This window comes from Musa acuminata, chromosome BXJ3-6 (genome assembly GCF_036884655.1).
Source record: "Musa acuminata AAA Group cultivar baxijiao chromosome BXJ3-6, Cavendish_Baxijiao_AAA, whole genome shotgun sequence".
Taxonomy (NCBI): Eukaryota; Viridiplantae; Streptophyta; class Magnoliopsida; order Zingiberales; family Musaceae; genus Musa; species Musa acuminata.
The window spans coordinates 36,461,653-36,488,640 of NC_088354.1; the positions used below are offsets into that span (position 1 = coordinate 36,461,653).

The 26,988-nt window shown below is 35.7% G+C and overlaps 1 protein-coding gene across 1 annotated transcript; it reads left to right on the forward strand.

Moving 5' to 3' along the window:
• Positions 1-1,057: 1,057 nt before the first annotated feature.
• On the forward strand, positions 1,058-25,617 carry LOC103989407 (DNA mismatch repair protein MSH5). The gene is given in 34 exon segments (XM_065157598.1): positions 1,058-1,170; positions 1,669-1,700; positions 3,876-3,970; positions 4,155-4,235; positions 4,313-4,382; positions 5,042-5,105; positions 5,963-6,117; positions 6,258-6,359; positions 6,433-6,460; positions 6,524-6,555; positions 6,637-6,718; positions 6,793-6,879; positions 7,795-7,851; positions 10,248-10,349; positions 10,451-10,495; positions 11,839-11,916; positions 13,430-13,480; positions 13,571-13,652; positions 15,426-15,499; positions 15,564-15,660; positions 16,507-16,603; positions 16,737-16,826; positions 16,959-17,023; positions 17,092-17,150; positions 18,354-18,430; positions 18,518-18,604; positions 18,675-18,736; positions 18,855-18,916; positions 21,105-21,158; positions 21,238-21,323; positions 21,412-21,443; positions 21,557-21,580; positions 25,052-25,167; positions 25,391-25,617. Coding segments are annotated over 34 exon segments (2,457 nt in total). The 5' UTR covers positions 1,058-1,125; the 3' UTR covers positions 25,478-25,617.
• Positions 25,618-26,988: the final 1,371 nt, after the last annotated feature.

Here is a 26,988-nt window from a genome sequence, read left to right on the forward strand (position 1 = left end):
AAGGCCTTTAAATCGGGTCGGGTGGTGTTTACATCGACTCATGTCCAACCCGAACCCATTATGCAAAATATCGGATTCGGACTTGTTAGATGCTGAATATGGATCTATTGCAGGCTTCGGATCCAGCATTGACCTGAGGTACGGGTTTCACGCGGTGAGACTGCACCGCTTAAGATTTATCCTGTAATTAAATTTGATCATAAAATATAAGTTGATGGTTGAAATTAATTTTTCACAGGATCAATCCAAAGAAGCTTTATCGATGTCGATAATATCAATATAAAAAGCTTTAGTACACAAGAGAGTATATTTTTTAGTTATAATAAGGCTTGCCCTAGTGCTATAATAATATTATTAATTTTAACAATAAAAGAATATACATGTGTACCTTTTAATTTTATATTTAGATAATCTACGTAAAAAAAAGATTTCCATTTGAGAGAAAGGAGAGGGAGGCACTTATCTTTTCACTTTATTATTCTACCTAGTCTTTGTAAGCATAAAATATGTAATATACTGTATTAAATATAAAAATAATTTTTTAAACTTAAATTAAAATTAAATAATTAGATCTGATTTAATGATACATACATTTTGATGCTATCTAAAAAGATATATCTATTTGATCTGTGAAGCACTATCTTTTCACCATCCTCTATTCTAAGCTTAAGTAGCACGCTCACCCATTACATTACATGCCAAATCTCTACTTAAGAGGAGTTTACTAATCAACCCTCAATTTTTCTTCTTTGTTTGCCATTCATGTCCCTCTATTAATGAATACAATCATGAATAAAGAATGTCAGATGATGCAATGTGAAAAAAACATCATCGTATTTTTTGTTGCAAGATTGTGACACTAAATATCATCTCCATTTACTTGTTTTTTTTTTGGGAAAAGGAAATATGCTTATTATCTTATTTATTGTTTGTGGAAGGAGACATTGTGACACGCATGGAGTGATGTGGAATATACCCGTGAAGATAATATAATGATAATAAAAATGTGTTCATCAAGTGGTATTGTGAATCGTGATGGAGCGATTAGTCTTGCACGTGCGAAAGCTTACTATAAAAGCGGCTTCCTCGTTCGCGCCTTCATTCGATCGACGGACCGATCGGCGAATGGAGATGGAGGAGGAAGTCGCCGAGACGGTGGAGGAGTCGCAGGTGAATCCATTCTTTGATTTCTTGCGCATTCCATCCTTGAATCTTTCTCTGGCTCGCAACTACTCCCGATTCCCCTGTTGAGTTGTGCTGGAATAGCAGCTAAAACCCTAATATTTTCCTGTTTTTGTTTGGGGAAACTGAACTGGTTGTTGTTACGAGGTCTATTCCGAAAATATTGTGTTTATGTCGTATGGTAGTTTTTGATTCTTCACTTGTTCCACCTCTTCCTTTCCCCGACACCTGCCACTTCCGTCCACCTAGCAACCTTCTTGTTCTCGAGGGATGTAGGTTGCCGTAACTCGATCTTTAACTACAACTTACCTTATACATGTGAAACATATGTCATGATAGTGTTTCTACAAATACATTTTCTATTTGTAGCATTGCACTATTTTACCAATTTAGTCATTATTACTATTGTATTAGCATGCCGATTATCAGAAATCTCGGATTACTTTTGTTCTGTTGTATGCACTTATCGTGCAATATATTTTGTAGGTGTACATGGCTTGCATTATACATGGTCACAGGTAAGCAATTGCCGTGTCCATTTTTTTTTTCTTTATGCTAGAATGACTACTTTTGCATCATTTTATTTTGTTAATTTTTATGTTTAGATCATTCATTTGGAAGGAATTGGTTAGTTTTAATTAACGTGGATCATCTAATTCACAGTTGCTTTAATTAGTCTTCTGTAAAGACTACCCCAAACAAGTCATTTTCTCCATACGGTTCCCATCAATCTCTTTGTTTACATAGGCATTATAATTCATCATTATGAATAGTGGAATTTAGAATGATCAACGTTAGAAGGTCCAGGACATGTAACACCCTGTATTGGGCTTCATGCACTGGAGCTAGTAAGATTTTAGTGCTGATGTATATTGGTTGTATATAGTTTGTGCAATTTGATGCAGTTCTATCAGGCTGAGTTTGGGAGTCTTGGTTTGTTTCTGATCATTTCATTTTAAATTAAATCAGTTTTTTTGATCATGCATGAGGGTTTCTTATCCACACACATTCATGTGCCGGCACTGACCAATGTAGCCTGAGGTGTGGATGGTGGATGGATGATCACTATCATCCCTTTCCATCCAGATTGTCTACCTGAAGTAATAGTAGGTCCCTCCTTCCCCTTATCAAAATGTTGGGACCTTCCCAGTGTCTGTTTGTCTGCTCCTCTATCTCCTTTCTATTCTTCTGTACCTGTTTTTACTATATCTGCTGTCTGCCTTGGTCCTTGCTTTGAAGAAGTACACAACTCGGGGGCTATTCTTCTATTATGTCCTCGTATTTCTCATTGTTTTTGATATGCAAATGGGTATGATTCATGGGAAGGTAGAGAATGCTAAATTTGCATCAAGGGACTAGATCTCATCACTTGAAAGTTGATCATGTTCTAGTACTCTATTGAGGCACTACCATGTAGACTATCTACAGTACATGAGCTGGTTTTTATTTCCCATGTGCAATATCAACTTAAGTGGAAAGAGAAGGAACCTTTATTTATTAGTCACTTAACTTGAAGATACTAATATGGATTCTTATGTGATCAAACCCCAAATCAAGTATATGCAAACAAATTATGTTCATTATTCTTTATTATATCGTGTTCATGTTTGTGGCTTAAAATTCATGTAATGTTTCTTGTTCTGATTCCAAGCAAATAACATACTAAATAGTTGAACATGATACTGAACAATTATTCTAAATTTAGTGTAAAATCATATTGCAAAAAACTGATAACATGAGGTTCCCTTCAATATGATGTTTGGAAAGAATTTCATTATATGTAGTGTTAGACAAGGATTTAAATCTTAATTCTATGCTAGTTTTGGTAGCTAGTCGGACTGATACGAGACTGGTATTTTAGGTGATTTACTGACCAAGACCACTTGGTATACTGAGAAAAATATGAAAAAGGACATGCCAGCTTGTTCCAGAAACCGGTACTGACTAACAGGTTTAGCACCCATCATTGTTTGGAACGGTAACTACTGGTCCACACCAGCCTGGCTGGTATTTAATTCCTTGGTCTTCTTTCTTCATGTAGATAACGAAAGCGGTAGCCTTATTGTGATGCCAAGGCCTGCCCTCAATGAAAAATCATATCAGAGATAATCTATTAAAATCTTTCGAAAAAAAAGGCTAGCATGCCAATGCTTCTTGTGGCATGCTGGTATACAAGTTACAATAATTGTGTCAGACTGCTTTTTGAGTGTTGAAACACCCTTATGCTGAGACAATAAAAACCTTCATCGAAATTTCTTTTTTTTTGTAACATACTGCAAGTTAAATATTTTTAGAGGCACTACAATAAAGTGAAATTATAGGCAAGAATGACACTATCATCTTCTATACATTTGATAGATGTTGGAATGCATATAGAAGATTCTTGTTCAAATACTTGTACATTTTTCTAATTGATAAGGGGCCTACATGATGACTCAAAATAAGAATACTTGGAAGATGGATGTGCCTCATAAGATCAAAATTTTTTTTCTGCACTTTTATGAAGGATGCCGTTTGCCAAGCTCTACCTCATTGAATGCAGTTATTGCTGATTTTTCTAACAGTCCTGGAGGCTAGATGATTTGGCATTTGCATTAATTTTGCAAATATAGAGTTGGAGTAGCATACTAGATAATTTTGTATCTCGTGTGATTTCCATTTCATTTTAGATGACTCACATTTTGTCAATGTAGAGTTGGAGTAGCATACTATGATGCAAATACACATCAACTTTTTGTCATTGAATTTTGGGAAGATGGAAATGGAGAACTTCCTCTGATTGATCTAGGTAAATGCTAATAATCTTCATATGCAAAGTCTTTAGTCTGTCCTTATGGATTTATTTCTTTTTGTCTGTATCCTTAAGTTGGTCTATTTTATAGCAAGTCGACCCTGATGCTAGCTGCATCATCTCTTAAGAATATATGACAATTCTTTCTACTATGAGTTTCTCTGGTTTTTTGCTGAATCAGTGAAGTATCAGGTGAAACCATTGGTCATATATGCCAGCACTAAAACAGATGAATTATTCTTAGCTGCTCTACAGCGAAATGGTTTGTAACTTCAAAATTTCCCTACCAAAGTTCATTGCCCCCGTTCTCTTTTCCTCTAATTTTTCATTATTGAACAGTTTCTATTGAAACCTTTGAAGTGAAGCTTATACGAAGTTCAATTTTCAGCTATGAACAAGCATGGCACAGGTGTGTATGATTCTGAGAAGTCAGGAAGAGAGAACTTTTGTTTTCCTTGGGTTTTGATTTAATTGAATTCATGGATTGCATGTGCAACTCTTTTTTCCGTAGCCAACCATGCCATGCAAAAAAGGTTTTGTGCAATGTGGAGCTCGAATCCATGTTTCTACTGGGGAATTGTGATTGACATATGTCTGACATATGCTTGATTTAGCTCTCATACAATCGGATATCCTCCCATGCCACGATATTGAAATCTTTTGTTTGGTCAATATATAAAAATTGCTTTTTTGCCATTCTAGAGTTTAGTCTTCACTCCAAAACTTTTTAGCTAGATGGGATGCATTTTCCAATGTTGAAATATTGAAGTTAAATCTTACCTTGAAATATCTTCACTTTCATGGTCATCTTAGAAAGCTTAATCAATTGACTTGTGAAGATAACATATATTGGTTCATTCTTGCTGCTTTGTTCTTCATCTTGTTGATTTTAGATAGCAAAGCTGAGACCTAATGGCTAAGTTGTCCTTGTGTGCTGCATTTTCTGGATATTATCAGATCTCGCCTCAGCATTTTAATTTTAGCACTTCCTGGGCAATTTTCTTGTTTCCCTAATCTGCTTGAAGTGTCAGGGTTCATACATAATTCTTTAATTTTTTTGAACTGCAGATTGGTTTACCTAAGGGTTGCTGGAATGGATGATGGACTAAGCATCAAAGAGAGAATATGCTTTGTAAGCACTTAATTGACATGGATCCTACTTGAGTCCACATGATTGTTATTTAGACAGAGAAACAATCAGGCATTAAATGATTCACTTTGGGGGTATTTAGTTTCCTACATACAGATGCTCAATAAGCTCATTTGTACACTGATAGATGCCGATATTTATTAGTATTGTTGATGCAGGTTCATCTAAATTGGTTCTTTTTATCCACAAATACCAGCAGTTTCTCGTTATAAGTTTTGTTTAGATTTCTGCAATATGGAGCCTTTAGTATATGCCAGCCTGCATTTGCAAGCATCACACAAGATAATTGTTCAAGAAACAGATCAAGCAACATACATAGGGCATCTAGATAGGTACAAGGGTCTCAGGAGTCGGGACTTCATAAAGGTCTAATAATACAAGGAGTGATGTATTATAGATTCCATAGACACCTGTATTATGTCATGTTTATGGTGACTAGAAGTGCATTTTTTAAGCTCATTCTGCAGTGGCTGTTGCAGGCTATTAAAGAGATGCATGGATCCCATCACCCAACAACATTTGCATTTGGATTCTTGCATCCGCGAATGTTAATGCAGGCTTCATGAAGGATCCAAACCTTTCCTTCAATTATTTTATCCCAATCATCCAGAAACACCTTAGAGATACCATTTGATTCAATATTTCTGCATTTTATTTTGGTTCTTTTAAATGGAAGACAATGTTTCTACTCTATATCAATGTAATATTATAAATAATGTTCTATTATTTTTGCTATATAAGTCTTTTATAGACTCACAGCTTTGTATATATATTAATTTCTTCACAAACTTCCTATATACTTAGTTGATCATTTGAAGCAACCTGCTTATTACATGCAGCTTAACTCCATGATGGACCTAGGAAGTGAAGTTCAAGTTCGTGCTGCTGGTGGTCTTCTTGCTATACTAGAGAATGAGAGGCTCGTAGATACATTTCAACAAAATGAATGTGGCTATTCATCAATAACAATTGATTGCATGTCACAAATCTCATTTTATCCTTCTTGTTTAAATTGTAATCGTAGTTTGTTATCCGGTCATTTTTTGCTCGGAGACAAGCAGTCATCCTTTTTTAGTGCTCAAGTGCATAATTTAGCGATAGAAAGTGCAATTTATTTCTTACATCAAGACACAGAGACAAGTTTCTCAAACTTGATGCAGCTGCTCATGAGGCATTACAGATTTTTCAAGTTGATAAGCATCCTAGTGACATGGGAATAGGCAGAGCAAAGGAAGGGTAAAGACGAGGCTAATCTGATATATACTGGGATATTTTTGTAAAAATAATAATTCTACTTCTCTTAGTGCAGGTTCTCAGTTTTTGGAATGTTTAATAAGGTATGAGAAGTTCAATTTTGTTTAGTTGCAGAAACTTGGAACTAATAATCTTTTACCATTTAGTGTGTTACACCAATGGGAAGGAGGCTTTTGAGGTAAACCCATCAATCCTATCAAGATACACTTTTATTGGTATCACATCCAAGAGATTCGAAGTTCTCTTATGTTTGAATCAGGGCTTGGTTCTTGAGGCCTATACTTGACCTTGACATGTTAAACAACCGTCTGAATACAATATCCTTCTTATAGCATGATTTGGTTTTCCCATAAAACTTCTTAGTAAACAACTGAGCATCTAAAACAGAGTTGTAGTACTTCAACAAAATGGACAGATATCATTTTTCCTTTGCTGTGAAGAAGTGATGTCTGCTTTACGTGAGACGTTAAAGACTGTAAGAGATGTTCCCCACATGCTCAAGGTGACTACATGGCCATTTTTTTTTGTTGTATGCTCTACCAGGGTGACTATATTTGTATCTAGAGCTTATTTTCATTATTTGTTGGATATTTTCAATTAATCCAGGAGAATTATTCTATTATTACAATCTTAAAACTAGAAGAGCTTGATTCTATGTCAAAAGAACAGAAGTGAAACAAATTTTATTGGTAGTCAATAAAATTTGCTGATGAGGTGAAATACTATTATTGGATTGTAAGTTATATTTTTTCATGTGTTTCTTTTATTTCATTGTTCCCTTCTATATGATGACTGTGCAAATGGTTGATAAGTTGTAGATCATGAACACCAAGTCCTCTTGATGAGTATGGCATTGCCTAGTCAGCTCATAGAATCTTGGAAGAATTATGACATGTCTCTTGGTCGTACAAAAGGTTATAGTAGGATAAATGGCCAGATTAACTAATAAACCCTGCAAGAAGATTGAGATATGTCTCTTTCTTGTGAGAAAGGATGTACATGACATTTGAATAGCACATTCGTGGGCCCCACAACTCCACATGGCAACATAGATCTCTCTTGTTTGAGAGTTAACTCACAGATCTAATGCTAATTTATGGTTTATGTTATCCTGCTTTATTTCAACTTATTCACCTGCTGATGTAAAGAGTGAAAATTATCATCATGTTGATCATTTGCAATCCATTGAATTTTGCAGCAGATTTATGAATGCTTTGAATCACTGCCTCAGATCTAAAATATGCCATTTTCTTTTTAGTTAGTTTATCTAGTAAATGCTACATTTTCTCTAAGTGATAGTACACATTTCTATGACATATTATAACTGTTTGCTGTTTTTATTTATAATTTTCTAGATGTTTAGTGCAAATGACTATATTTAATTTTGCGAAAACTGATGATTCCTTTTTTGTTGTAGAAATTCAACTCACCTAGCTCTTTATGCACAACCAGCGATTGGAATGCATTTTTGAAGGTGACATGATTTTTTTTCTTCTGAGTTATGCAACAAAATTTTCTCGTTTACTATTTTATTGAATTTGTATTTGGCACCAAGTTTACCATAGGGAAATGCTTCATCTGTTAGCTTGGTTATTCCAGAACCAGCTGCATTATCAGAAAATAGTCTCTTCAGTTGCATTTCTCACATTATTTCCACTCATATTCTTGTACGTAGGATAAGAGCAAGCATCATTATGTTTCTGGTAAATATTCATAATTGCGGTTTTTGGGTTTCATGGATTGACGACATGCAGTAGATGCCATTGGTAGGCCTATATGCAATCTATGCTTGGCAGCTTGAGAATATGCAAGTTCCTAAATACAACAACAGTAGCAACAACAACAATAAAGCCGTAAGTCCCAACTATTTGGGGTTGGCTACATAGATCTTTTGTCGCCAATTAAGATACGTAAAAAGCCACATGTTTAGTTAAACTCAAAGTACTTAAATTTTTATTTATAGTTTCTATTAAGGTCTTTTTAGGTCTTCTTCTACCTCTCCTCGTACTACTAATATTAATTATTTCATCTATTCTAACTATCGCATCTGGAGGTCTCCTCAGCACATACTCATACCATCTTAAATAATTCTCTTATCTTATCCTCTATTAAAGTGATACCTAGTTGTTCACGAATAAAAGTATTTATTTTTCTATCTTTCCTAATAACTCTACACATTCATCTCGACATTCTCATCTCGGCAACACAAACTTTTTGTATATATTTTTTAACTGCTCAACACTCAAGTTCCTAAATGTGTATGGAAATAATTTTCTAATTACCATTTAGAAATAACTGCAAGCCTTTGTCTCCTACTATTATATAAAAGTTTTGATAACTTATCTGTGACATTTTTTTGGATGTTAATAAAAACTATATAAATGGAATTGAAGGAAGGGAGGATAAGTTTAAGATGCTGACAATGAGTAGGCTAACCTTTTGTCGGTCTTGGCCTTAAGGGTTGCCGACTGACATGACGTAGTGTCACTGATTACCATTGGTGAGGATTTGACAACTATTATCTTTCATTATCTTCGAAGGGTCTTTGAACCTATGCAAAGCTCCTCTGCTGGATAGATAAGAGAATTGGGGTATTTAGTTTCGCCCATTCTCTTAAGAGTTGAGAAGACAAAGGTTACTTGACTTCGACCGTCTCCTCAAGAGTTGTACTCCATGCATCGAGCTGGTTACTGGCCTTCGCCGAAGCACTTGAAGTGTTTGCACTCCTTGCGTTGAGTTAGCTACTGTGATTCACCTTAACCAGCTAAGTCTGTGACAGTAGTGTTGTCGTAAGTCCTAACTAGAAATGTGAGGTAGTGGCAATTCTTGCTTAAAGATGCAGTAAAGGTGACCAACTAATTTGAAGTTAGGAGCACTGTGGGTTTCCTTGATCTTTACCCAAACCAATGTAGGAGCAGTTGAAGCTGGACATGGGAAACAAAAAGAAGCCTATACTATATTTGTGACAAAGTAAAATTTGGTGTTTGACAATTGCCACTATTGAAAAAAGGTGTATTAAATTTTCAAGGAGGTGTTAATAGAAGCAATATCATATTTACAGCTAAGTAAAAATTTTGGTGATTGTCAATTGCCAATAGACAACCAAAAGGTGGACTTGTCATTTAAATATTGAGATGTTAGTGGCAGCAAAAGATTGGAGCAACGAGAAAGAGTTTCATGCAGCATCACAAGAGATGCCATGATCCTCTGTTTATCATCACCTTTGTACTACCTATTTCATATAACTGTTTAGCTATGATCATGTGGCTGTTCAGTTGAAATTGGGAGGTTTTGTACTTCCTGGTCCTTCATAATTATATTGCAGATGAGGTTTCAGATACGAGGACTTGTAAGATTGTAAGTGGTTAACCCCTTGGGTCTTGGTAATGAAGTGGTGTGCTGCTATGTCTGGTAGCTGTGTTTAGGAGAGGGAGAAATTAACACTGAGGCAGGGTTTGCCTGTTACCAAACCCTGTTGATATTCTAGTCTCTGGGATTGGCTGGAGACTCCAAGGAGAACCAGAAAAGGTGCAGCTATTGAAGGCTTAGTAGAAAGAAACTTTTGACATGTTTAACAAAAAAAAAAGAAATCAAACAGAGTGGAAGAAGGAAAAGAACTTCCAAGGCAAAATCAGGAATTTTGTGTGGACCATATAGAATATTAATCAGTGTATATAAACTGCATGTATCTGATGATCTATTGTTTTCATACTTATGCTTGTGTCTAAAATCTGATCTAGCAGTGCATGGTTAGGACCCTTTTCCAAGTCTCACCATATTTTATGCACTTTACCTTTTATTATGTTATTTTGCATGATTGCTTCGTGATTGCAATCTATATGATCAGATTGGTGCCCATTCATTTTGCAGTGCATTTGTTCGCTGTTGCACATAAACAAGATCTTTGAAGTAGGTATTTCAGAATACCTACAGGAAAAATTAGAATACCTGAAATTAGACTTAGTGGAGAAGGTATGAATATGTTAATGGAGATAAAGTTCATGTAAATAGCATCTTTTTATTATATTGATGATTAAAAATTATGGCTTGACTTTGGTTTTGATTTCTTTTAGGCAAGTTCCTGCATTACAATGGAGTTGGTTTATGTCTATGATCTGGTGTGCATAAATTTCCTTAAATACTGTCCTCCTTAGTTTTCTTTGGTGGGTTTTTGTGAAGTCCTTACCTTTCTATTATAAGTCAGCAAAAGTGTGTCCATTTTCTTCTTCTGTATGTAACACAGTTGGAAGTTTGGAACTATTCTCATACTCATCATCTCCTAGTATGCTAGTTCTTGTTGAACATATCTATAAACCATTGTGTTTTCATCTTAGTAAGCAGATATTGGTTGCATGTTATTAATGTATTTTTCTGCAGTTTTTAATTTATACAAAACATTTGGCAACTTCGTTTCAATGTGAGATAATAATGCGAAAAGTGGTATACAATTTATTAACATTAACCTACTTCTCCCATAAAAAAATTTCAGACTTGGTGTTTTAAATAACTTTTTTAGTAGGCAGGCTATTTAACAAAATAACTAATTCAAATGATTTATGTTGCTTTATTATATTATATTTTTAAAATTTTTGTATGAAAATTGCAATGAGTGCAATTTGTAGTTTATCAACAATGATTAAGTTGTTATGAGCTTATTAGTTAGATTTCTTCATGGCATAAACCTCAATCAAATTTCAAAAAACTAGTTACACTGGTATGTACCAATCAGTGTTTACCAGTCCAAGCAGGAACCGACATCCGAACTGACAATTTTGCTTGGTCAGATTTGAAAATGATTTTTTTAATTTTTACAGCTAGTCAACAACTATTGATTGTCAACAACAGCTCTTCCTCTCTGCACCTCTCCTAATCCTCTTCTTTTCCTCCTCTCCTCCTTCTCTGCTCCCCCTCCCATCTTCTCTCCTTTCTCTTTGGCTCCCAGTATATATCGCACCATACCAGTGAGGCCAGAGACCGGTATGGGTCTTGGACAGAAACTTGGAACCTTAATCTTACATTGTACTTGTCGGAGCTTATATCTTATCATAATCTCTAAGCTCATCTTTCTATGTGAAATGCCATTTTCTTTGACATGTTCCCAAGGGTAAAAAGAATTATATTGGTAACATTGTCATTGTCAAAAATTAAAATGTTACTTGTTATGCGAGTTTTGTATTTATTTGCATCATACTTCAGTTGCATTGAACTTCATAACATTAAGTTTTGTGCATGTAGAAACCATGTTTGTTTCCATAAGAACTGAAATGGTGTAGGAAATCTAAACTTTCTGATTGATTTCTTCAAAAAGCTGATCTCTAATAAACATTTTATCATCAATTAGATGAATTTTGTTAGCTTATTTTTTTTTTTCTTTGAGCTACTGATATCATTTACAATTTCACAATATGTTGCATTTTTTGTCCTAATCTGTACCTAGTGTTGCATCATCATTACTGTGCAGGTAATGGGTGTTATCGATGTTAAGCGAAGCAAGGAGAAGGGATATGAGACGCTAGTAAAGGAAGGACTATGTGATGAAGTTAGGATTCTATTTATTTTATTTTCTTAGTAGAATAGTGATATCTCTCATTATTATTGTGATTTTCTCCAGGTTGATGTAAAACTCATTTGGAGTCTCACCCATTTGCCATTTATTTTGTATCTTTGCTAAGTTTGCAGATACAACTTTTGGCTGACATCATTCATTCTCTTAAAAAAATTAATTTCTTCCATCTTTTCTGTGGGCCCTTAATAGCGTATTCTCAATGACCTATATCGGTTCATTTCAGAAATAATATTATCCTAAGAATAAACATCTTATATTATGTTATTGACTGCTTTTCTTTTGATGTGATCTCAAACTCACTGCTGTTTGCCAGTTAGTTAAGTTGAATTCTTCCAAATTCATTTTATATTAAGTGAAGTTAAAAAATTTATTTTGGTATCTGCTTTGTTGCAGTCACAAAAGTCATTGCTATTTTTTGACATAAAATTATTAGAGTATCATTCTTCTAGTCTCATTTATGAGGCTGTAAACTAGAACAACCAACACTTCTTGTTTCATTTTATGGAGATATTTAGAGTGCATCATTCTGATTAGTGCTTCCACACAAAAGGCTCAACAACATCTTTTCCGCAACCTAATGCATAGTCTAGAGTTATTGATATTAGGTAGGAATATGAGCTCATGATCTAGTGGGGCTCTACATTGTGTTGTGTCTCATGCAGTATCCACAGTTTACCTTTCCCATGAGGGCGCACTTATAAAACAAGTATCACCCTAGGTCCACTTCTGTGCCAATTATCATGACCTATTTTGATAGAAATTCTGACCTACAAACTTAGATATATCGTCTAGAATCATGTTGTTTAAGATACTTAATATAAAGTTACTAGAAGTGGGCCTATCTTGATCCCTACATAATCCACTATCAATTCCTGATACAAGAGGACTAGAATTTCACAATTTCCATCTATTTCTTGCCTAAAGTTTAATCCAAATCAGTATCCATTTTATACCTATTTCCTTTCCATATCCATATTGAACAAATATAACAAGAATTGATAGTGGATTAACTGATTAAAATTGACTAATAATATGGTTTTTCCAATGTCTGATCTGTATCCAATCCATATTCAACCATGTTTTTCAGGCATGTGATGCACAGTTAGAGCTGATTTTGTGAAACTGTAGCAACATGACAGCCAGTCTTGGATAGCATTTTTCTACTGTTGTGGTGTTGGCGTAACATTGAGACGAACAATGTTATGAAAGATGAATGATGCCATATTAAATATTTATGTTTCAAATTATCTGCATGTTCAGAAGTGTTTCTTAATGTCATTCATCAGTGTATTAATGGATACAGAAAGTTCTATCTGGGATATAAGAAATCAATCTCTTTTTGTCTTATTTCCATAATTTTTATTAAGATGGGAAACTTTCATTTCACAGCAGTATGGCCAAGGAAATAATTTCTTTTAACATTTTATGTACTATATCATCTTTGTATCATGAATTGTAGTATTTAATTTGATCTTTTCAACTGTAGTTGGATGAGCTGAGAATGGTTTATGAACGTCTGCCGGACTTTCTAGAGCAGGTAATAATTTTTTTTTGTTTAATATCAGGCAACGAAAATCTTCAATTTCTTAGTTCTGGTTTTGGTTACAGTTAAAAATATGCTTTTCAGGTATCAGCTTATGAGAATGCTTCTGTTCCAGTTCAGCATGGGTGGAAAAAAGCTCCATCTATTGTTTATGTACATCAAATAGGTTGGTCATTGTTAGTTTTGTTTTTTTTATGAATTGGCTTTGACATATTTTCTTCGTTGCGAATAAATTAACTGCAAAATTTCTAGAGAAGAATGAAACTGTTTTCTGTGACAATCTATCATATCTCCAAATGATGGCATAGGTTGCTCCAGGTTTTAGTTCTCGATTGGAGGAAAATGTTATCCTCAATTGAGTCAGAAGAAGGCTGAACAGTTAGGGTTAGATTTGAGTCTAGAAGGTCCATTAGGCTGTCATGATTGGTCAGTCCATTCTATTGATTTATTTAAATAAATGCCAGTTATGTTTAACTCGGTTAAGTGAGGCAATCAAGTCTATATCAGGGGACAATTTGTGTGATAATATATGATTCTTCTTTCTTTTCTATTGAATTATTTTGTTGGACTGTCATCACAATTTACCATTGGTAACTCTGTGAAGATTCATACCGAAAAGGGTGGGAAATGAAGGTGTAAAGAAATCTGTGGAAAATTTGGAATGATCTATGAAGAGGACAAAAACGTAATGTCAGGTTTGTTGCAATAGCGTTTTCATCACTCCTAGCTAGCTGGTAGACTCACTAATTAGGTATTACACTCTTCTTTGTAGACAGGGGCAATCTCATTTACTAGCTCAACCTTTTTTGATGTCATTAAGCCTTAAATTGTACTTGAGATTGTCATGGACAAAATGATTTGATCAAGGACTTAAAAACTGGTTGGACCACTCCATACCGATCTGTATTTATTGGCCTGGCTAGAAAACATGACACATTAGATGATTTTGCCTGTTTGATTCAGAACCAGGCTTACTGCCTGGTTTAACCGAGGGTACTGGATGGTAAGCCTATTACTCAACACCTCTATTGTTCCTTAAAGGAACTTCCTTTTCCTTTTTTGACAACTATCTCACTTTTTTTGTTTTTTCAATCTTTCCTCCCTTGCTCATCTCTCTCTCTCTCTTCCACCCTTTCTTCCTATGTTTATCTTTATCTCCCCTCCTCTCTGTCGCCTCACCATGGTCTCTTTGCCATCTTGCTGCCATCACTCTGCCCCCTTGCCAGCCCCAATGCTGGTTCACTCGGCTTCAGTTTGCCTTCTCCGCCACTGCCTCCACCTCCTCTTCTTGTCTCTTTCTCTGCCTCATTTTCTTCTCTTCTTTCTCTGCTCCTGTGCTGCCTTCAACTCCCCTCTACCAGTCGTCCTCTTCCTCCTTACTTCTCCTTCTTCTCATCCTGCTCTCCTCTCTCCTCTTTGTTGATCCTCGTCTTTCTCCTCCCTCCTCCTCACCCCTTCTCTCCTCCTTTCTCTTGGTCCTAAGGATCCCAAGTCGTCCCCTGTCAGTATGCTAGTCCATACGGAAATGTACCCGTCCAGCCACTGATTGATATCAGCATTTGACCAGAACTTTAAAACTTGAATTGGATAATATGAGAAAATATCTTTGGCATACAAAATATTTTTATAGTGAATTGTTTGTTATATTTTTCTATTTTGAGTAAATGTTTTGTAGAATTGTTTGATACCTATAAGTTAGTTTTCACTTTGTTTGTTTGTTAGATATCAAATTGACTGTCAAATTCAGATTTAGCTTGAGACTGAATGAATGGAATCAGAATGTTCATCACTTTTATGGTACAATATGATTTTATACATGGTATTTTGGCTTTGGACAAGGGAAGGCTTGTATTTGTTACATGGTACTTTCTTCTAAAGTTAGAATACTTACAGTTCTATCATTTATTTATCCTCCATCCATTTATTTTTCTTTCATTAGGATACTTGATGTGCATTTTCGATGAGAAGCTTAGCGATGAAACATTGGGAAAACTTCATGATTTTGAATTGGCTGTAAGTACTTACTGATTCTTGATTTGTTTCTATATAACTGTAAATTAACATGAAAGACTCTCAGTTTTCAGAAGATGGAGATGAGAAAAGGTTCTTTTATCATACTCCAAAGACAAGAGAATTGGACAACCTTCTTGGTGATATTTATCACAAAATTCTCGGTATGGATACTTCACTCAAAGAAAGAGTGTTAATACCTTCTTGGAGATGAGAAAAGGTTCTTCTATATTGCATCAGTTCTTTTCTTCTTTACATTTTGTATTTTAAGCTCATATTAAATCATTTTAGATGATCATCTTGTGAATTTTGAATATTATCCACCCCATTGATCTATAAAGAGTTGCCAAATGCACTAGGTTCCCTCCAACAGTTGTCTCAAGCAAGGTTTGCTGTACCGGACTGTACTGCCCGGTACGGGTGGTACGTACCGGTCCGACAGGCTAGCGGTACGCGGACCGCCCTGTACCGGTCCGCCCGTACCGAGCACTGTAGCAGTGCTACAGTACACTGATACAGTGCTCGGTACACCTGAATGTACCGCTCGGTACACCTGGTTGTACCGAGCGGTATACCGTACCGTATTGGTACCGAGCCCGGGTCGAAACGCCGGTACGGTACGGTACGGCGAACCTTGGTCTCAAGAGAGTCGAAGTATGCAGTCTTACCCTGCAAGGAGAGAAACTATTTTCACGACGAACCATAGTCACCCAGGTCATGTCCGGGCAACCTTACTGTGACACCAACTATCACGTCTACCCTTTTGGTTCATAATTGAAGCAATACAAAATATATCATGAGATTTGATCATCTCGTTTTAGTGAATGAGTTCCCCTAGATTCAATTTTTAGATGTGGATACAGTAATAGCAATTGTCAGTCCTCATCCTTAATCTATATCAATGTCTTTCTATGTTTCATATCATTGAATTATTAATAAAGTATGGTTGTTTTACACTTTTACTACAGCTGACCTTGTACCGTGAAATGATATCCTCGAATTTTGTGCAGATATGGAGAGAGCAATTATTAGGGATTTGATCACTAGAGTACTTAATTTTGTTCCCCAGCTAATCAAGGCAGTGAACTTCGCAGCAGAACTTGATTGGTAATCCTTCTTGGAATTGAATGTCTGTCTTCAACATCATTTTGGCAAAGCCCGTTTATCAGTCGATTTATTTTCCAGACTCATTTTCCTTTCTACAATGTTTAATATATACTTCCTCTAAAATTTTCATTAGCATTTTATCATTGGCATTGATTGCTCATCAAAACAATTACGTGCGGCCCATCTTGACTGAGGATACGTTTCTTGATATAAAGAATGGCAGGTACCTTTTTCCACTTAGTAAAGGATTTTTGGAATCTAGGTAGTTTACCTTAATAAGAGTCTATCTTATTGAGGAAAGCGACAGTGATCTAGTTACCAATGTTACTGCCTATTTATTCCCTCGATATATCAGACATGCTTTGCAGGAGATGACTGTTGATACTTTTGTCCCCAACGACACAAAAATACTTGATGATGGTAATAGCTGTTTAAATTTGTACATGCACCATAGTAAAATATAAATGTAATTTTTTCCTGTTTCTCAGGAAGGATAAATATCATTACTGGTCCTAACTATTCAGGAAAAAGCATATATGTCAAGCAGGTGAAACTATGTTCTCATCTTAGTCAAAATTATTTTCACTTATGGTAAGAAGTAACATCTGTAAGTACGAGACAGAGTTACTCTTTATTCTTTTTAACTGTTGTAAAAGTCAAGTTATTTACCAGCTGGGTTTCTGCATCTGCCTCTCTCTGCTTAACTGTTGAACATCTCAAATTAGGGAAATGAACTGGCCTTATACATATTTATGCTTAGAGTGTTAGATTCAGATTTATGCATCTTCATACCTGTGAGTCCTCTTCCTGACTCATCCCTCAATCTCAACTGATATCTTTTGAGTTGGTCGTATCCTTCCAAGTCGACCTTGACTAGATAATGGCTCTCATGCATTCTATATAGGCAAGTATCTCTTCCTATCCCGTTTCTCTCTCTCTCTCTCTCTCTCTCTCATGCGATGTCTCCATCAGCACCAGCTCACCATACTCTGCTGACAGCATGTACAGAGTAGCCACATGAAAGGTTGAATATGAATAGGCAGGTCAGCATTGCTAGGGAGACAAGAAAAGATAAGAAAAACTTGATGACTTATAGTAAAGCAGTCATTAATCAAAGTTGAAGACTATTTTTACATGCTACTGCTTCCATCACACTTTGTGGCAGTTTATGCTGGCAGAATGATGATATTCCTGAGTGGCCATCATCCTTTCAATCTGTTGATTGGCCTGCCATCTAAGCCCATCATCATTTACAAATATATGGAATGATGCATCCTACTTTCAATCTGTAGATTGGTCTACCATCTATGCTTGTGACATATTTTCTTATCAAGTTATCAATCCTCAAACCGATGCAATTATGATTCTTCAACTCTTTGACATATTGACTAATTTTGACCAAGTTCTAGAAGATAAGGAACATCTTTATAAATCCGAACAGCTGCTAGAAGAAGCTAGTCAAAGCCTCCAGAAAGACAAGCAACTGAGATAAGCAAAGACTAGGCCAGTTCATTGTTACTTTCTTCTTTTTTCCTGATTAGTGAATGAAATGCTATCCATTCAGAAGACAACCTTTACACTGTAATTTAAACAATGTCTATTTTGGTTGTTAATCTCATTACATCCAATTAGTCTGCATCTGTAACTTGTTTGTACAATAGTATGACATACATATTACAGTGGTAGAACACTTATGTTGCTGTATGTCAATATGCTCATATTGTACCTGAAAAGGCAACTTCAATTTCAGGTGGCTTTGGTGGTTTATCTTTCTCATATTGGAAGTTTTATACCAGCTGATTCTGCAACTATTGGGATCACTGATAGGTTTTATGCGAAACAAGCCCATGACGTATAACTTCATTCATCTTTAAACTTTTTTGGTTAATTAAAGTAATGGTTTTCCTTTTATAGGATATTCTGTGCTATGGGAAATAAGCCTATGACCACCGAACAATCTACTTTCATGATTGACCTTCATCAAGTCGGCATGATGCTTAGGTAAACTCATAGTATTCATTTCCATCATCTGGCTTGCAGCAATCTAATGTATAACCGCTGAACTTTACAGGCAAGCGACATCTCACTCCTTGTGTTTGATGGATGAGTTTGGTAAGGGAACTCTCACAGAAGGTTAGGCACTCAAAACAATATTCTGTGTTGAATATTTTGCCCAATTGCTAAATTTTAGGCATGCTAAACAACAAAAGCTTACACACTTTTGGTTGTTTGCTCTTAAATATTTTCTTAGATGGCATTGGGTTGCTCGGTGGAGCTATTAATCATTTTGCAAACTATGAGCATCCCCCAAAGGTTAAACGACTTTTTATACCTTGATTATAAGTAAATTTATGAATTTGAAAGCCACTTATGATTAGTCAACGTGAAGTTTAAGGTGAATTCTGCTCTCTATTGACATGGTTTTCATTCCATATGATAATAACTATCTTGTGTAGAATGTATGTTGTGTATTAATCAACATGTATGATGCCAACCCATGTTCAACAAAGAAAGAAATAGAAGGATAATAAATAATTAAATAAGAAAGTTTTATCCCCTAAATGAATTTTATTGATAAGAAGTTTATCTCTGCAAGAACATGGTGCTGCTTCTATGAGAAATCTTGCTAGAAGTAGGAAAACCTCCTAAAGAATCTCATAGAAAGAAATATTAATGATTAAAAGACCATTGTAATCCATATTTATCCAGCATATTTAAAATAATGAATATGGCTTTTCTATAATTGCTAAGATTCCTTAAAGAGGATTCTCTGTGTTAAATTGAGCTCAGGCCTGAAAATGGCCTAGAGCAGCTCTGCTGTTTGAACTTTCCAGATTAATCAATATTATTGAGATGTTCAAAAATAGTGGATTTCCATAATACTTCACTTAATTTCATCAGTTGCCATCAGTTATCCGTCAACCCTGTCATTATGTGCTTACACATTGCTCGAGGGTTGAAAGAGTGGAATTGATGTTCAATAAAAACCTAGTGGCCAAGCAAGGTAAAATTGACAATTGTATATAATTAAGCATAGTACTAAAATATGCATAATTTATCTAATTAAGGTTTATATTAGTCATTTCTGTTGTTATGAATATATGGATACATGATGACAAACATACATGTCATCTTAGATACTAACACGTTCAATCTGTTTGTGTGTGCATGCGTGTGTGCTCTTTTATATGCATCTTTAAAGGAAAAACATCAGCAACGGCCACAAGGCCTTAAGAATATGTACATCAGCAATGATAAGTAAGCCTCGAGTCCACATATATCTTCTGTGTTGTAATGAACAAAAACAATCATGCGGATGTGTACAGATGATCTACTGTTCTATTGGAAGGTTCAAGATTTTAATTGTTTCAATGACAAAATCAATACACATTCCAAGTTGATTATAAAGTATTGATATAGCATCTGAGTTGTTCAAGGACCGGTAATACTTTACTGTGAGAGTCTCAGATGTGTGCATCAAGTTAGTACACTACAAACTAAATGTTGCAAACATAACTACTTTTCTAAAGTATTTTTTAGACTTCTAATTGAGGTTCCAAAACTTTTGATCTTGATATTAATGTTCTTAGCTACATGCATGATGAAATTAAAGAATCTAGACTTCAAGTGGACTATGTGTTCTGAGGTCTTAATTTTATAGGCTTTTCACGACATCTAAACTTCACTGTGGCTGATCTGTAACTGGTGGGGTAATCTTACACAAGAATATGATGTATTTCAAGATTTCCGAGGTCATTTAGCAACAGTACCATGCCACAATAGTCCATGATGGTACACAATCTGCTGTATGGTTGACATGTCATTCCCATGTCCATCATGTGCACACAGTATTATCTCTCTGTCCTTTACAGGCATCTTACATCTGTGCTTCTCATTTGTCAACTGGTATGGATGAATGTCTCTCGGTTGGTACATGCCAGTTTGACATCCCTAGTGGCATGAAGATAATGTGCAATCAGCAGTCAAATATATCCCTGATTGTTCAGCTTGTCAAGGGATATGGCTTCTAGGTTGTGATTACATATTATTTTGAAGAATAAAAAATATTTCTATAAAAAAATTCTAGTTTTAGCATCAGGTTGATATTTCATAATTTCAGGTTCCAAGGTACTTATACCCTTTATGTTTTAAGTTCTCTATTATGTCTGTCTTTTTAATGTGAATATGTAAAAAATCTTACACCGTAGCTTCTTTCATTGATCAGCATCATATCACATCCAAGGATGTTCAAAATGTTGGTTGTAATATTCTGCTGCACTGCTAATTGGTCAGAGCATGTTAATGCAACTAGGAGTGCACTGCTAATAGGTCAAAGCATGTTAATGCGACTAGGCGACAATTTTTTCCCCAAAATTCTTAGAGATTAACAACAAGTATCTCTATGTTGTGTACTACATATTTTTTTACTTTACTGCCCACCATCACCAGCTGGTATGAGTTATTTTATCTAATTATTGATTCATTGTCTCTATTCCTTCAGGTACTGTTGTGTACACATTTGACAGAGATATTTGACAAGGATTGCTTACCACAGGTTTAAATGATTTTGTGAAACCATCTTATTAATATCATCCTCTCCTTTCAAGAAGTGACTTGTTTACACACTTTCATAGTCTGAAAATATCAAATTTTACACGATGAGTGTTCTGAAAACTGATAACAATTGCACGAGCACTGAAGACATCATTTTTCTATATAGGTATATTGCTGGTTTTTCTTCGGCTCTTTGGCTATTCTACCTGACAATTTTTTGTCTTTTGTTGCTAATTTGGGTATTTCCTGTGAAGGCTTGTACCTGGACAAGCACCCTTAAGCTATGGTAGGTCAAATTATTTGATTTTACTTATCATGTGGAGTTGTGGACAATGTCGATTCTTTTGGGACACAATTTTCCTTTTTCCCCTAAGTGATGAGATTCATCTGATGTTGCAGGACTTCATTGTGCTAGGCTTGCTGGTATGCTTCAGGGAACCTTGCATATCTTGTGACATATTTTTGTCAATTATTTCTGAGGCATGTTTTGCTAATGGTACCAATTAGTGCTGAATGGGAACTGTTTAGCTTGTTTCTAGGGAAATTTTGCCTGGATATGCTTGGTAGAGATATAGAGCAAGGTTCGTCGTACCGTACCGGGATTTCGACCCGGGCTCGGTACAGTATGGTACCGGTGTACCGGGAAGTACATCAGGGCGTACTGAGTGGTACACCCTGGTGTACCGAACAATTTTGCACTGTAGCGGTACCGGACGGTCCGCGTACTGATAACCTGTCGGATCGGTACATACTGTCCGGTATGGGCGGTATGTTTCGGTATAGCAGACCTTGCTACAGAGTATCAACTCCAATGGTCTTAAGACAAGTATTCTGCATTAAGATGGAAAAACTGAAAACTAAGTTCAATGAAAGTAAGAAAATTGCTAAAATCATTAAAATTTAATAGAATAATGCTAGCCATTCCTTAGCTATTCTTCTAGTAGGATTTCACATATGAAGAACAATGTTGCTAAACCAAACATCAGAAGATTCATGGTAAATTGATCATATTACTCTTTAGGTTTCCATCCTGGATGCAAGTGGACTTGTTACCATGGATCATTTTTTTGCAAACATGGATATTGGAATGAGATTTTCTGTACCATATGATCTGCACATATAGGATGTGCTTGCAAAAATAAATTCTTGGACTTGTGACCTCTACTGGTTGACTGAACGATGAAGTTCAGGTTTGTCTGTCTAATGTGAGTGCCGTTAGACTTCAGGTTTTGCTCAAAATTTTTCAGAACCCCAGCCCTTTTGGTTTCTTATGTCAGATAACAACAACAGAACAAATACTATGTCTGGATGGGCATGGTGGACCATTATGTTTGAAGATATCTGAAAGACAATTTTTTGGAAAGTTTCTATTAATTGAGGAAAAGTTGAAATAAAAATGATGAAAATCAATCATAACAATACTGAATGCAACTGAAGAGTGCAAATAAATCAAGAAAAATCAACAGAAGGTATGGCAAGATCAAAAGAAGTGTGCATGGCAGAAGATTGTAAATCTGAAGATTTGGAATTTGAGGAAGAAATTGAATATAGGTTGAATTGACTGTGGTTCAAGTGAGTTTATCTTTAGAAGTGAGCTTTGAATTCCTGTTCCTATGAAAGATGGGAATCTTTGTTTTCATTACTTTTAGATCAGATATCCTGGCAGATTAGATCAACTCGCTTGGCTTGCTCTACAAGCTTCGTTCTTTTTTGAGACTATATCTTCCAAATACAAAATCATCCAAACATGCCGTGGTCAAAATAACAAGGAATTCGTATCAAGTTTTTCAATTTTGGATACAAGATTTGCACATACCATGATACAATGTTTGATGCCCCAAACAGTATGAAATGGGTGGTATGTATGTGTCCGCTAGTTGACCGGTACATGGACCTGCCCATTTCAGGTAATATGCTGAAATATGGCCCTGAATCAGTTGACATGGTATGTATTGGCTGATACGATTAAGACTTGTCCTGCATTGATCAATACAGGTCAGTGTTAATTGAAATTTGGACCATACCAACCCAAATTGAGTCTAATGATCAAATTAATCGTTTGGCCCTCTTTTGGGGCTTAATAAATTCCTGTCCCTCCTTTCACTCTTATTTACTCTCATTCTCAAATTTTCTCACTCTTATTTTTAATTAAGTTCCTAACATGCTAATTCAAGATCAACGAATCACTCCCTCTCGTGCAACAAAGTTGTTCCTCGATGGATCTGAGACGATAAATTCAACTTTCCTCCTTATAGCCTATTCATTTATGGGTTAGATACACTTTATGCTTATCTAAATACAATTTATATATAATTTATATACCAATATGTTAGGAAAAATCCTTAAAATATTTTTTTCCTATTTTTTAGCCATATTTTGGCCCTTGTCCGAAGGCCGCTACGTACCAACTTACCGACATACGGTATCGATTGGTACATACCGATCTGCCCAGGGATCAATACCATCGGTTGGCATGGCACGATGGTCTTTACCATGGCACAATGAAAGGGGAGTGCAAGGAGGAAGAGAAGGAGGCAAATAAGAAGAGCACACGGTGGAAAAAAGAAATTGGAGGTGAGGAGATGGCAAAGAAAAGGAGGCGAGGCAGCAATAGGTGGAGGATGAGGGGGGAGAGTATTGGTTCAGTGTAGGTGGTGGCGGTGGATGGGGGCCCAAGGGTGTGGGCGGCACGAGTTGAAGAGAGAGAGAGAGAGAGAGAGACGTGCACAGGTTGGGTTATTAATTTTTTTAAAAAAATATTAATTAAGAAAAATCTGGATTACTGCTCTGTGCAAGCCTATTACAGGGCCTATACCGATAGGTAAACCATATTTTGGAAGTGGCCCACCCGGTTTAGGGCAGTCCACTAGCAGACCGATATATACTGGGTGGTACATATTGGACCACTGGTAGGCTGCTATGTATTAGGTGGTACATATGGGTCCCTTGGTATATGGAATCGTGAGCAATATTATCAAAATAATAACAGTATTATGATTCGTGCAAAATTTACATTCACATCTTACATCTATATTTAATCTGATACAGATCTGAATCCATCATACTTTTGATTCATATCCATATCGAGCAAATATGTATACTAAATATTTATCCATCAAAATCATGTTGGATTAGTATCCTCTAATTTAAAGTGAATACCATGTGTTCTTTCTAACAATCTGTATCAGATTTTGCTTTATAGGCTAGCACTGGCACACACACAATTGATGAACATGCATATGCTGTGTGTGATAAATGTTATTGAACTCAAGTTGATTGATCACAGGTCTGGCATTAGGCATACACAAAAATTGCTCACACATACTGTTTGATGTAAATTGAATTCAATATGATGGACATCAGATGCTGATGGTAACAAAGTCCTTGAAAATTCAATTATGGTACCTAAAATCCTTGCACTCTAGCATGGAACTGTACATTTTAAGATGGATTTTCACTGCCCATCACTCAGTCTGATGGACCTTTACTTCAAAGAGGATTCTTCAAGATCAGCACCTTTTCAAGTTGCACACAAATAGAACCTTTGTCTGAACTAACACCTAAGGAATATTTCTTTGTCTTGATCCAATACCAACAGATGAATGACTCACTTTCTGTTGTACACATGCATAAACGTGTATTAATATTTTCAATAAAGTATGCAGGATATTAGTGTAAAATGATGAATAAATAGTATTCTTCTAGAATATACTAGGTCCAACATACTACCACAGCAAGCAACTTAATATGACCAAGTTTCATTTGGTTCAAGTTATTCATTTGTGAAACTTGAAGATAATTTAGTATGATGTATTTTAAAATAAAAAATAAAAAGGTCATATTTTTCTAATTCGGATCTCATTTATGAATGTACATGATGCTAATTCCATTTAGGGGTCCCGGAAGAGGTTGTTGAAAGAGCAGCTGATATTTTGGAGATGGTCAAGACTAGAAGGCCAATTTACCGTTTCGTGAACCAGACATTATCAGCTAAAGACCGCCAATACCAGGTCATATTTTGTTTAAGTGATGACATGTGCGATGTCCTAGTAACCATTAACTGGATGTTTTATGAGAGAATGTTGTGAGACTTTATTACCTGAGGTGGTAGAAGGTTTTTTTTTTTTTGTTTGTCTTGGTGATCCTTTTCTGTAGGATTCTAAGATGAAATAGATCTCTGCAAGTTGTCTACCAAGGGTTGTATCTAATATTAACTCTCTGAATTGTTTGCAGGACGCAGTTGCAAAATTGTTGGCTTTTGATACTTACAGAGGTGATCTAAAGACATTCTTCCATGATATCTTCCCTTCAGAATCATAGTCTTATTCAGCAAAAAGGAGTTTTAGTACTACAAACAACTAAATGTGTATCTGATTGAAAACATATTGTTCTTGACCTTTGCATAGGAAGAACTCGTGATTATTTTCTTTTCCTCTGAAAATGAAATTCGTGTGTTGAAATCTTCTCACTCGTTCCTTGTTCTTGCTTGCACTTTTACCGAGGGCTGGGCCAAGTTGATTGATCAGCTGGCATTTTTCGAGAAAGTGCTTTGAAGTGTATATATCATGAAGCTCTGCAGCATGCTTGAACTGTGCACATTAACATGGAGATGGGAAACACTGCAACAAAAGGTATGATAAAGGTTGACATTTTCAACTGCTCTACTACAGCAAATCGTAGGCGTTTTATCTGCCTTTTCTCTTCTTTTTTGAGTTAAATTTTTATTTTCTGACGGAAATTGTAATATGCAGAATATACTTAATCCCTTCATTCAACACACACCACCACTTCAGAATCAACTCAGTCCACATTTCAAGAAAATCCAACACTCCATCAGATAAACAATATCATATCTAAAATTCATGATGGAGATGCTGTTGATGAGAAAAGCCAGTTTAAGTACACTCCTTGAATTTGTTTGTTTCTTATGGTCATCTAAGGGTGCACCAGAACACCAGAAAGTTGTGCAGAGCTACAACTATCTGCATCCTAACAGTGACAACCCACCTTGGACTGACATAGCCTGTAAGCTAGCATCCCATCCTCCTTTTCCTGACCAAGAAATAGTTGGCCTAATGATTCTTTTCCAGCAGAGCTCTGACACCAACTATTTAGTTACAGTTCTGATAGAGTGAGTCATCTGTGAATGAGGTCTTTCGAAGGACCTTTTATCTTTGATGAACTTCCTTTGTTCTCCAATCAGAAACCAACCTTTTAGTCCTTGGCCAAATAACTTGTGGCAAAAAAGAATTAGTTTGTTTGACTTCAGATGCTTATTTATACGAGCTATGAAATATTATTTCCCACTGATATCTTCCATATTTCATTCAGACATGACAAACAGAGATGTCCTTGGTCGCTACAAGATCTGTGTCTGAAACATGCTTGTACTGATATGGAATTATGTCTTCCTCACTTTAAAGCTATTTAATAACATTAAGTTGATGCACAATTGTTCCGTACTCTGCTTATCCACAATGAAAAAGGGCTGCTAAGCATCTCGATGATTCCACACACGAAATAAAAAATAATTTTGCATCAAATTGTGTCCCTTGCTTCTTCCAATCCTATAATTTCATATTGAATTTTGATCGTATCAGTTGATTACAAATTAGTAGTTACTTGTCGATATTTATTTCTTTAGACACTAATGGATGGTTCGAGTTGTGTTATACCATTTGATCCTTAAATCTTTGATTGAGATTAAAAATCACATAGCAAGTAGGGAAGGAGAGTAGATATAACATTTTTCCTGCTTCAAGAACATGTTGAGTGTTTGTTTGAATCCCCACTAACATCCAATTATTCTGATGGTACAATTTGGACAATCA